General features: G+C 41.1%; 1 protein-coding gene across 7 annotated transcripts in view; it reads right to left on the bottom strand.

The window, feature by feature from the left end:
• LOC133395455 (serine/threonine-protein phosphatase 6 regulatory ankyrin repeat subunit A) overlaps window positions 1-12,598 on the bottom strand; it is a 35,057-nt gene that overhangs the window by 20,261 nt on the left and 2,198 nt on the right. For 2 of the 7 annotated variants that reach the window (XM_061664359.1, XM_061664358.1), the window contains exons 1-2: window positions 4,247-4,793; window positions 3,417-4,135 (exon numbers count right to left, since the gene is read on the bottom strand). In XM_061664359.1, the coding sequence (XP_061520343.1) occupies window positions 3,417-3,572 (156 nt within the window). In that variant the 5' untranslated portion in view covers window positions 3,573-4,135; window positions 4,247-4,793. The other 5 variants (XM_061664354.1, XM_061664355.1, XM_061664353.1 and 2 more) reach the window with 5 other exon arrangements.

The following is a 12,598-nucleotide window of genomic DNA, read 5'->3' as shown; positions in this document are numbered from 1 at the left end:
TCAAACTGTTATTACCATCATGACTGTTCTCAGAGGGCATTATGCAAGAGTCGTCTTTGTCTGAGTACCACATAAATTCCAGGTGGTAGGTCAAAAATGGTTGCACATGCCAGATTTGTTTATGACAGAGAAGCAGCTGCAGCACACGCTAGCAAACAAACCTTCTCACGTAAACCTGACAGGTTGAAGCTGTGCTCTGCGGCCACGCAGAGCGAGGTCAACGTGACTTCAGAATGTAGTCTTCTGCCTTTCTAATTATGAATTGATTTACACTACATGTGATATAAATGTCCTCAAAAGGAGAAAAGTTGTCTGCGTATGGAGCTAAACATTTGTCTTCTAATAAGCGAGGAAGACAAATCGGACACTTTTTGTACAAGGGCTACAAAGAAATGGGAATTACTGCATTGATAGTGATGCATCGCCTCAAATAATTGCTTGCACTCTAATATACACAGAGCACCAATTACCGTATTTTCACGACCATAAGGCAGCACTTAAAAGTCTTAAATGATCTCCAAAATGAACGGGGCGCCTTATAATGCAGCGTGCCTTATGTGCGCACCGAGTTCCAACATCTATAAATGTTGTGTGATGAGCGCTCCGCTTGACTTTTTTTTTTCTTCTCTTTTTGGCCGCTTGACTGACTGGGAGCATTTCCTGCCGACAAGCTGCTTAGACAGAGGAAAAGCGGACGTGGCTGTGGACAGCATGCAGACGTAAAGGGGGAAGGGTGCGTGAAGGAGGACGCTAAAGCCACGCCCCCAGTAGGTATATAGCATCGGGGTGTGCATTGTGCAAAACAACGTCAGTATGGCTAAGGACCCCCGAAAAAGGCACCTATGAAGAGACACGCTTTACAAAGCACAGTTTAAACTGCAAGCTATCAGTTACGCGGAGGAACATGGGAATAGAGCAGCCGCGAGAGACTTCAAGATCAACGAATCCATGGTTCGCAAGTGGAGGAAGCAGGAAAACCAGCTTTGCCAAGTCAAGAAGACGAAGCTGAGTTTCCGCGGGAAAAAAAAGAAAAACAAAACGCGGAAACAAGGCGAGGTGGTCCGAGTTGGAAGACCAAATTGAGCAATGGATTAATGAGCAAAGAACAGCCGGGACAAGTGTCTCAAGTCACCATTCGACTGAGTGCAATACCTCTGCCGTGTGCAGCAAGTGAGGAAGCTTGCCATCATTCCGGGAGGCTTGACTAAGGAACTCCGACCGCTGGACATCCGTGTAAACAGGGCGTTCAAAGTGAAGTTGCGAGCGGCGTGGAAGCGATGGATGACAGATGGTGAAAACAGTTTTACGACGATGAGGAGGCAGCGCCGGGCGAGTTACGCCACAATTTGTGAATGGATTGTGGATGCTTGGGCTAACGTGTCTGCTTGCACTGTTGTTCGAGCTTTCGTAAAAGCCGGCAGCATTTCTGAGGAGCCGCACGGCAACGAGACCGTCTCCGACAATGACGAGAGGGAACCTGGCGTGTTTGATTGAGAACTTGCCCAGCTGTTCATTTCGGATCCAGAAGATGAGGACTTTGATGGATTTGTGGATGAGGTTTGATCAAAAAAATAACATGAGTACATTGTTAACTACTTCAATAAAGTACAACCGAACTCAGTTTTGCTCCCGCTGCCTTTTTAAAAACATTGTTTTAGTGTGCATGCATGCTACCGTATGTTTTAAGCTAGCGTATGTTTTACCAGGTCTGCGCCCAATAATACGGAGTGCCTTATGTATGTGTTAAATACAGAAATAGACCCCGTAACTGAGACTGTACCTTTTAATACGGTGCGCCCTATTGTCGTGAAAATACAGTAATCCAAAATATGTCCAATTAAACTAATAAATGCCTCACCCCAAATAGATGCGTCCTGTGTTCCCTTCAGGAGCACTCTATGTTTAACAATAAACACGCTGCCCGCAGAGCAGACTTGACATCTGTAACACTGAATTTCAGTGCGTTTAAAATAAAACGTGCTGATTCACAGAGATCGGAACATTCCGGAGCAACACCTGCTAACACTGACCTTAATGGAAAAACTAAATGTTGGTTAAATTATTTAGATTTCAATCAAGGGGTGAATTTAAAAATAACCTAAATAACAAACAAAACATTGTCTATACATAAAATCCATCCATCCATTTTCTATACCGCTTATCCAGTTTATGGTCACTGGGAGCTGGAGCCTATCCCAGCTGTCTCTGGGCAGAAGGCGAACTACACCCAGGACTGGTCGCTGTTAAGTCACAGGGCAGATAGAGAGACAGACAACCATGATCACTCACATTCACAACGTCACTGAGTGGGAACTGAACCCACGCTGCCGCCACCAAAGTCAGCCGACGATGTACCACTACACTATCTTTGATTATAAATAAAATATTTATTGGAACACATACTCTAATATAAATATCCATCCATCAATACCGCTTATCATCACGATTATATTAGAATAACCCTCATTTGGTAAATTCAGTTTTTTTTCCCATAAAAATGCATTAGGACAAATAAAGGCCTCCTCTCTCATGAATGCCTGGGTACTCTCTGCTGTGGATAAATTAACACCCCTTGCCCCCAAACTATTTTATAAAGGTATTTTGGGCAACACTATCAAATGTGACAATTTCAGACTCAATCAGTGATGATGGGACTTTTTAGTTGTTTAGTTATCTTTCAGTTATCTACAACAACAAAACTTGGCCCATCATCACAGTCTTTCTCGTGAAGTACTGCTTAAATAAAGGCATTGATACAAAGTGTGAAATAGTGCTGTGTGTGCTGCGATTTTACTGAAAATGGCACTTGATGAGATGGCCTGTCAATCTGAAGGAGGTCTGAAGAGGCTTCCAAAAACCCTCATTTGCAGTCTTCCAAGTATTATTACTCTGCAGAAGTGTGTCAACAACACACTGACACACTTGCTCTGTCAGAGGGGAATCCTGGCTTCTTAAATAGACTTTTCTCCCAATTCAACTTTCACTCTGTCCCGGCTAAAAATAAGTGAGGCACGTTGATGACTGTTGCATGCTAGTTAAACGGCTGACAAGTGGAACAACGCTTAGTGTGGTGGTACATCCTGTGGATCCTCAGTACTCCTATTAAAGTACATAATACAAACTGCATTCTATCTACATAGCAATGTGTCAACGTTGGATTTAGAACTACAATGGCTATAGTGATAATCTTTACATACCAGAATTTTTCTCATTCATTAAACTGCTGCTAAAATTAGCATGTACAGAAGTGCACTGTATTTTTATACAATAGACAGTGCGTCTACTTATGTAACTGATGTCACGTTTTAACATGGAGTCAGTGTGACAGTGACACACAAGTGGACTTGAAATTTCAATGAACGTTTTCATTAACAAATTCAGTCAGTAACGGAACCAAAAAGATGAGACCATCTCACCTTGTCCTCCAGGGCAGCAGCCCTTCTAGGGGCATGATGGGATCTGCGGTCTGGAGTCGATTTGGGCCGAGGGGGTGGGGGTGAAAAGGAGGGCTCATCTTCCTCCACTTCCTCCAGCACCACGATACAAACACGACTAGCCCGCTCCGACCGCATCAGGAAGCAGCAAACAAATAAAGCAGCGCCTCTCTCACAAAAAACACAATGTTCCCTCTTACATATGTGCCCAATGGGGAGCACAGGGGTTACCAACAAATCCCAAAAACACAGCCATTTCCTTGGAAACAACCAGTGCACATCTTGATGTAAAATCCAAGCACTCCTAGAGCTCTGCAGCACACCTCCTCTCCTCCTTGCTCTTTGCCACTGTAAACAGAAGCAGTGGCGACAGCAGGGAATTCCTCTGCGTAATGGTGTCGGCAGGCAGCATGCGGCAGAATGACGGCGCTGCCTCGCGGCCGACAGAAAGCTGTGGGTCCTCGCCGCTGTTGCGCAAACGCGCTCACAAAAGAGCACCGGTGCATGTGTGGGTATGCATTGCGCCTTTCAGCTAGACTGCTGAAGCCAGCTCTTTCCGGAGAAGAGACCAAGAGGGGTGAGCGAGGCAATGACAAGGGAGTGTGTTTGTGTGTGTGTGGGGGCAGTTACCTAGAGCTCTACAATAGCCATGAATCCTGAAATGCCGCAAAGGGGGTGGAGGTCAGTTGAAAGGATGCGAGCTGACTCATTACACATAATCCAAACAAGAAGAAGAATGATCCAAATTAATATTAACGGATTCTGCATTCTCAGTCCAAGTTCTAGGTATCAAGCGTGAGAGAAGAGCGTACCGGTAATTAGCATCAATCGGCAAAGCAGGGTCGATGAATCCCTGATAAATGCATCTGTGTCCTGGTATCCCCTTTTTGGTGTATTATCAGTGGCATTGCTTCAAAAGTCTCCTCATTATGCAAGTGGAACAAACAGGCTCTGTGAGAGACTGCGAGGGCAGCTAACAAGACCAGTCTGTGCGTGTTGTTGTCTGTGTGCGTCACTCTGCCTCATATTCAACACACATCCTGAAAGGAGCAACGCTGCCAAGCCGCACAAGCCCATTAACTGAGAGCGAGCGTAGATGAGATAAACAGAATAGTCCCAAATTATGACTGCAATGGACTCATCCTTTTGCACTAACAAATACATGAAGAAGCGAGACAAAAAGAGTTGAAGCAGAATAACAGAGATGATGATGTAAGTATTTGTACACATGAGCTCAACGCGGGAGTTCTGAGAAGGCCTGTGTGACTGGTAGTATACAATGACCTCTCCTCTGACCATGTGCCAAAGTGCACCGTGGTAATGTGATCCTAGCTGGGATTCCTCAAAGGCCAGCATGCTGCGCAATGATGAAGATGGAGACATGCCTGCAGTGCATTAGTTAGTTCTGCTTTGCAATAGACATATTGCGCTTTTTTTATTTTTAAATGTCAAATGATCCCAAACTTTGAACATTCTCTCTCTTTTTATCCTGGCTTGCTGCCATCATGCAAGCTTATTTGTACATGGAGTAGTATGCGAGTCTGCATAAACATTAGTCTGTGGGGACAAATGATCACTGCGAAGCTTTGAGACAGACATTGCTTCGAGGGGTTGCGAGATCGACTTATTTGATGAATAATCTTTACTTTCAGTCCTATCTGACTTTTGAAGACAGAAGAGGGACGTTTCTGAAACTATGTCAGGGGGGGAAACAGAAATTTGGGGACCACCTACTCTCCAAATATCCCAAAAACAATAGTAGTCTACCACTCATCAATATACGGTGGATCTTGGAACAAACTTACAGTAAATAGCTGTCAAACTTGGAAACTGACCTAAAAGTAGTCTAGAATATAATCAAAAACATGGCAAGAAGCATAGGACTGGTCCCTTTCCTTTTCTTTTTTTTTTCTTTTTACTTTTTATTATATTTTCTTTGGCTTTGTTTGTCGCTATTATACGCTTTTACAAGAAGACCAGTGTTGATCAGCCAAAAGGGGGAAAAAGGCAATAATAACTAAAGTAGGACTAGAATTTGGAAAATAATGCTCAAACAGAGCCCACAGACTTTCATCAAAGAATGAGCAAGCCTGGGAGTAAATACAATTGTGTACTAACATAAACAAGATTTTACAATGTGCTAGGAGGCTCTCTGGCTACCCGCCATTATCAACACAATACTGACGTGCATCTTGGAAATGCATGAGAAGCCCTGAGCTGAGTAGAACCAAATTGTCTGGTTTTTGTGTGTGCTTGACTCTCCATCCTTCTCTCTGGGCTACAAAAGTACATGTCACACTCTAGAGGACAAACATAAATGCATCGTGACAAACATAAATGCATCGTGACATTGACATTCACCCCCGAGTCAGGAACTGACTCGGGGGTGAATGTCAATGTCCTATTCCCAACTCTTTGTCCGGTTTATTGTCAGTAAACGCCACAGAGAACAATACAGAATGAAGATGGGGAGAAATTAGTCCCACAATCTTCCCCCTCTGGAGTACATACCAGGTGTCTGGAGGAAGCATCACAAGTGGACTAGTTTTTAATCTGACGTATGACACTATACACAACTAAAGTTTATTTAAATTGCTACAAGCTGTCACTAGATATGAATACCAATGTCATAATATATTTAAAAAATATATAAAGCAGTTGCATGTAAAACAACTTTCAAGTTATTTTAAAGCATATAGGTCACAAAAACAGTGTCCACTCATGTTGCACCTTACAAATCAATCAATACAAAGGCCTGTGACTACTATTCTGGGCACAATGTGGCCCATTAGATAAAAACTAAAACACTAGATTGGACTTCAAGGGCGAAAACAAACAATACAACACTTGTGTAAGTTGTGTGACACAGTTGGGTCTCTGATTTGTGCACAACAGCTGCTGTGATGCGAGTACTGTCTAATTCCTGTACTAAACTGGAGATCATTTTTCATTTTCATTGCCTCATAATGGCACCCTAAGTACACTCTGTACTTCAGTAAAAGGACACACACGTGTCAAAAAATTTATAAAGACTGGTAAAAGTAGGTCACTGATTGTACTCTTGTGCTTATGTAAAAGTAAAAATATACAGACAAATGTAAAAAAGTCCAACAGTAAAAAATTATTTTTACTGCCAATTGTATACAACACCTGTTTCGATAACTTGTACACGAATGAAAAATTTCAGATTAGACAGAATTTTTGAATGTCAGAAACTAATGTTTTTCAGGCTAGCACAAGACGACGCATTCACCACAAAGCAACAAAAGACGATGCATTCACCACAAAGCAACAATTGTCATGAATAAGGCCATAGATGGGGAATATCTTGCTTCTCCAAACCAAGGTGGACTTTACCTCTCTCTATTTGTCTTTTTTAACATCCTGTGGTCATCCATGGCGGTTGAAAAAAGTATAATGCCCATTTTTGACAAAGAGGAGAACTTAACTGGTTGAAAATCATTTATTTACTACAAATAATATATGTTTGTTCATTTATGACGGCAACGTACAGTGACAGGCAGAACAATGCTCTGATTTCAAATGTACAGAGTAAAAAGAAAATAAATCAGATTAATAAATACTCAAGTAGCCTACAGATACCAACCAAAAAAAAAATATACTTATGTACAGTAACGAAGTATTTCTACTTCGTTACTTGCTATTCACACCATTGTTAACAGGTGACTCCCCACCCCCAGCTGCCACATAAAGACAGATAGACAGCTGACAAAGTAAAACCCTTGTGGCTACTTAGAGCAGAAACACTCAATTATATCTTAACTGTATCTTTCTCTATGCCTTTTTGTTTTGCAGTCAAACAGTTTAGATGGCTGCTAACAACTAGCGTAAAAAAGTTAGCCGGCTGCTATTCCAGCGGTTTTCACTAACAAAGGAACGAACGGCACAATAACGCCTCAGCATACTGAATGACTGTACTGTTTTAAATTAGTGAAATCAATTCACGTTTTCACTGGGTAAAAGTGCCACAATGCAACAGGCACCCTGACTTAAATATCCTTTTTTGTTAGGATGTGTTCACTGATTTGTTTACCGTTAGCTGCTAGCTTTTCAAGCGAGCTCCTGAGTCAGAGAACGATGGACATCTGTTTCACGTCAACTTTTTTTTTTCTTGTAATTATAACCACACTTGTGCAGCGAGCTGATTCACGTTAGATAATTACATTGTAGACCGCAGCAGCCAGTCTGTTTGAAGGCGTTCACTGCATAAAAACCAAGCTAGCAGGTCTTAACTTCAAAGAAAAGTACGAGGCGTGTCGGTAATTTCAAAATAGCAATTATGTACCAGTACCTGCTCTTGTAGCTTCATCACAGCCATAATCCCCAGTTTAAGGAAAGGGAGGTAGTAAATCTGCCCGGTAACTGCTCAGGACTAACCGGGGGGGGAGAATACTGAATGAACACGGAGACCCCCGCCTCCTCCCAAAAAAAACTTCCTTCCTGCCACGGAAAGACCAGTCCACGGCACGAAACATAACCTGGACATTTTCTGCGTTTATTTTTAATATTTCAAACGTGTAAATTCACAACAGACGCAAGCATGTACGAGGCCCACAAAATTGTAACTACTTATATGTTCGTCGCGTCGAGGACTTTTCCCCAATTGGTTATAAAAATGTTTTTATTACATTATTTCTTTTAAATAATTGGTGAACTGACATTTTGTAAATACGATCAGTAAATTCAAAAATTAATTATCTTCCACTTATTTAATAATTGGTTAATTATAATTACAAGAATTATAAATGCAATTAAAAGCAATTATCAAAAATATTTTCATACACAAAAGAAAATGTATAAACCTCATCTAAGAGTGTCCTGGCCCTTCCGTCTATTTAAAAATAAAATGATGGCCCTGAACACAATTTTACCCACCCCTGGTAGAAACTCATCATGGTAGCCACATTTATTAATAAGAAAAAACATTTAATAAGTCAAAATGTTAAGTGATACGTGATTTAAAAATATTTTTTTTCAAATTGCTCTTTACTGTTACATTTCAAACCAAAGTGAACAGAATGTAACCATTTAAACCAAAAGAAATAAAAACTACACTAATTTCCCAACACTTGAGCGTAAACACACACTGAGGAAGCTGATTTGTATCATTTGTCACAATATTAAAAAATACGACTAATTTACAACTTCATTTATTAATCCACAATATACATAAAATGAAAATCTAATTAATGGGTTCTTAGATGTGGTCGCACAGTGCAGTGTTTAGCACATCTGTCTCAAAGTTCTGAGGTTCAGGGTTTGATTTCAGCTCTGGCCTTCCTGCGTGGAGTTTGCATGTTCTCCCTGTGATCGTGTAGGTTTTCTCCAGGTACTCTGGCTTTCTCCTCTATTCCAAAAACATGTATGTTAGGTTCAACGAAGACTCGGATTGCTCATTGGCGTGATTGTGAATGGTTGCTTGTCTATTTGTGCCCTGCCCCTCACCCACGACCCTCATGAATGCAAGCGGTAAAAGGGGTTCTAAGATAATGACATGAGATTTGGAGGGTTTCCTCTGTGAACTCTCCAATGATTTTTCAACTGGGCCGCACTAGAAAATTGCTTGCCACACAATCCACATTTCTTCCTCACCATGTGGCTCTCCAGATGTCGCAGTAAACTCTCTGTGTCATTTGTTTCCAGTTTCCCACAAATCCCACAAAGGGACCCATTTCTCAAATGAGTCCACACGTGGGATTTTAGAGTGTAGATGTAATGGAAAGTCTTTCCACATACTTGACAGGTATACGCTCCTGTGTCATTCTGAATGGCAGGTTTCCGTTTTCCATTTAAACTCAAAGGTTTCTTGCCAAGTTGCTTTTTCCTTGACCTGAGTGCTTTCAAACCTGAAGATGGGATTTCTAATTCATTGTATTGTTGGGTAGACCTGTCCACACAGAGAATATTTAAGGCAGAGTCTTGGCCCCCGTATACCCCCAAACCTTGTTCTCCACTGTGATGGGCCTGTTCAGTTTTAACTGGACGTATTGAGAACTTTTGACCATCCTGATCTCGGAAGACAAACGCCTTCTGGCACCAGACATCAGAAGTGGATGCAACATCCTTTTCAGAAACAAAGCTGAAGGGCAGATCTCTTTCTAAAGAGGGAAGCAGAGGAATAGCTTTCATCATGCTGTACAGTATTAAACTATAGTTGAATTTGAATTTGTTTTCCAAAAATTATTCCGTTATGTAATGTGACATTATACCATGAATAAAATATCCAATTTCACTTAATATACACAAATAATAATGACTACAAATAATCTCTTTGTCCTAAGGGCACCAGCTAACAAATATTTTTTGAAGTATTCTACCCATTACCTCGTCAATTACTCAGATACATTTTATTTTGCAACAGAAACAACAAATTTGCATGTGAGGTGCAGATATTTTAGTCCACTTCGGGTCACCATACTCACATTCTACAGTGTAGTATAATGGCTTTAGAAAGCAGTACCTGGCCTGGTGAGTGACGTGGGAGTCACCGAGCGAGAGTGGCTATTGTTTGCTCAGGTTACCGACTGGCTGTCAACTTGCTAACCATAATGTTAGCCAGCCTGCGTTTCAAGTCACTAGGCGTCAGTTTTTTGATTAAGGAGCGATGCAAACTAGAACTAGCAGACATTCCAACAGCTTCTTCCCTCTTGCGATCAACTTCTTAAACACCTAACCTACAATTCCATTACAACATCCGTCCATCCATTTTCTGAGCCGCTTCTCCTCACTAGGGTCGCGGGAGTGCTGGAGCCTATCCCAGCTGTCATCGGGCAGGAGGCGGGGTACACCCTGAACTGGTTGCCAGCCAATCGCAGGGCACATTCAAACAAACAACCATTCGCACTCAGACTCATGCCTACGGGCAATTTAGAGTCTCCAATTAATGCATGTTTTTGGGATGTGGGAGGAAACCGGAGTGCCCGGAGAAAACCCACGCAGGCACGGGGAGAACATGCAAACTCCACACAGGCGGGGACGGGGATTGAACCCAGCACCTCAGAACTGTGAGGCTGACGCTCTAACCAGTCGTCCACCGTGCCGCCTCCATTACAACATGCTGGCAATTTTTTGACTTGAGTTCGTTGTCACATTTCCGTGGGGCCAATTATACATTACTCGTGCACTCACTGTAGTTGTCTCGCCACGCTGCACTATTTGCATATCTGTTGTTGACCAATACTGGCCACTCATGCCAGAGTAGCATCTGCCCCACTTGCACACTGATTGAGGAGTATCTGCAACATTTGCACAACCAACATTGTCCCAGATTATCACACTAATTGTCACTTCAAAGCGCATACACTCCTTGAAGTCTCGGCGCCCTTTGCACAATGGTCATTGCACCGGACTATTGCAATATTAGTCATTCGAACTGCTCTCAGTGCTAGAGGACTCTGCATCCTTTTGCACAATTGTCAAAAAAAGGTAAAAAAATGTACCGGCATTACCAGATAACTAGCAACCCTTTACTGCTCAGTGACTTTTTTTTTTTTTTGTCAATGTCTTTATGTCTCAAAAGTGTTCTCTGTCAATTGACTGTCTGTTGTCGTACTAGAGCGGCTCCAACTACCGGAGACAAATTCCTTGTGTGTTTTTTGGACATACTTGGCAAATAAAGATGATTCTGATAAATTTGTGTATAAATGTAAAATCGGTATGTAACTTTGTGTTGATGTTAACATTCTATTTTGAAGTGTGAAATGATCCCAAACTTTAAACCGTTTCAGCCCCACTTTGTTCATCTGTGAATGCCAATGTTATATAGCAGTGATTCTCAACCAGTGCGCCGGGCGGGGCACAGTGTGCCGTGAGCGCTCTTCAGGTGTGCCATGGGAAATTATATAATTTTATGTAATTGCTAAAAATATTATTTATTTACAAGAAATAATGTCTATCTTTGTTCATCTATTTATGCCAGTGAGGCATAGTGACAGACAGAACAAATAAATGCTTTTCTATTAGATGGCAGGAAGTAGATACAGTAATTAATGTATCCACTTTTTGTGACATTTTTGTTTGTTGGTGTGCTGTGAGATTTTTAAGTTGTAAAATATGTGCCTTGGCTCCATAAAGGTTGGAAATCACTGGTATATAGCAACAAGAACAACAATGAAATGCTCTTCCACTAGATGGCATAAACTACATAATAAATCCATGTAGTTCAGTATACAAGCAACTTCTTCTAATGTACAATGTTTTCCTTGGATCAGTAAAGTTTGGTAAACATTGCTGTAGACATACCCGCCTCTTGGTTTGGATGGTGTATCGGATAACCTGTAAAGTAAACGTATATGAATGATCATTATATTAAACAAGCAAGCATTGCAATATTATTATTAAAGCAGAAAACAGCGATAAATGGGGATTTCTTATGGGCACTTTCCCGGTTTTTGCGCGAATCCGAGAGATGATCATCACACTTTAATGCCATGTTTCAATGGCGAGAGCTTGGCAATCTGGAATTCACCCAAAATCACCAACTTCTGTTAAATTTCAAAAGTCGGGGACTTTTTATGCAGACACAATTCCGTGTCAGTCATATTTTGTTTAAAATTCAAATACATTTCAAAATCATGATTCATTTAAGATGCAGTTTAAAAATTCTATAAAGATAAAATATCCTAAGTACATTTTAGCGTGTAAAATAGCACCTCACGAACACATCTTTGGGGTCATCTTTGAAAGCCACATTTTCATCAGCACATAAATACTGGCAAAAATGTACAAGTTTTGACTCATGTTGAGACCCCCAAAAAGGCAATACCTTTATTGGTACAGTAATACTAAACAGTGATTCCAAGAAGGCGTGGTGCTCGGGCCCTAATAACAAAGTTGTGTACTAACGTATACTTTAACAACACAGGGATAAAGTATGAATGGTGGATAAAAAGTTAAAGCAATAAAAATACAATTATATTGTCATTTATAAAACTTTAATTGCATTATATAAGTAAATACTTACCATGCATATTAGAAATGTGTTTCTTGAAGGTTATTCTACGAGTTAAAATCTTCTTGCAGTAAGGACAATGCCAGTGACTTCTGCCTTGGATAAGATCTTTGCATGCACATGGTGCAACAAATCTTCCTAAGTAAAATAAAAGGATTGGACATCATTAACATTACATGGCAGAGTTGAGTAT

Source organism: Phycodurus eques, chromosome 20 (assembly GCF_024500275.1).
Source record: "Phycodurus eques isolate BA_2022a chromosome 20, UOR_Pequ_1.1, whole genome shotgun sequence".
Lineage (NCBI taxonomy): Eukaryota > Metazoa > Chordata > Actinopteri > Syngnathiformes > Syngnathidae > Phycodurus > Phycodurus eques.
The sequence above is the reverse complement of the archived record's forward strand: the minus strand, read 5'-3'. Positions and strand labels throughout refer to the sequence as shown.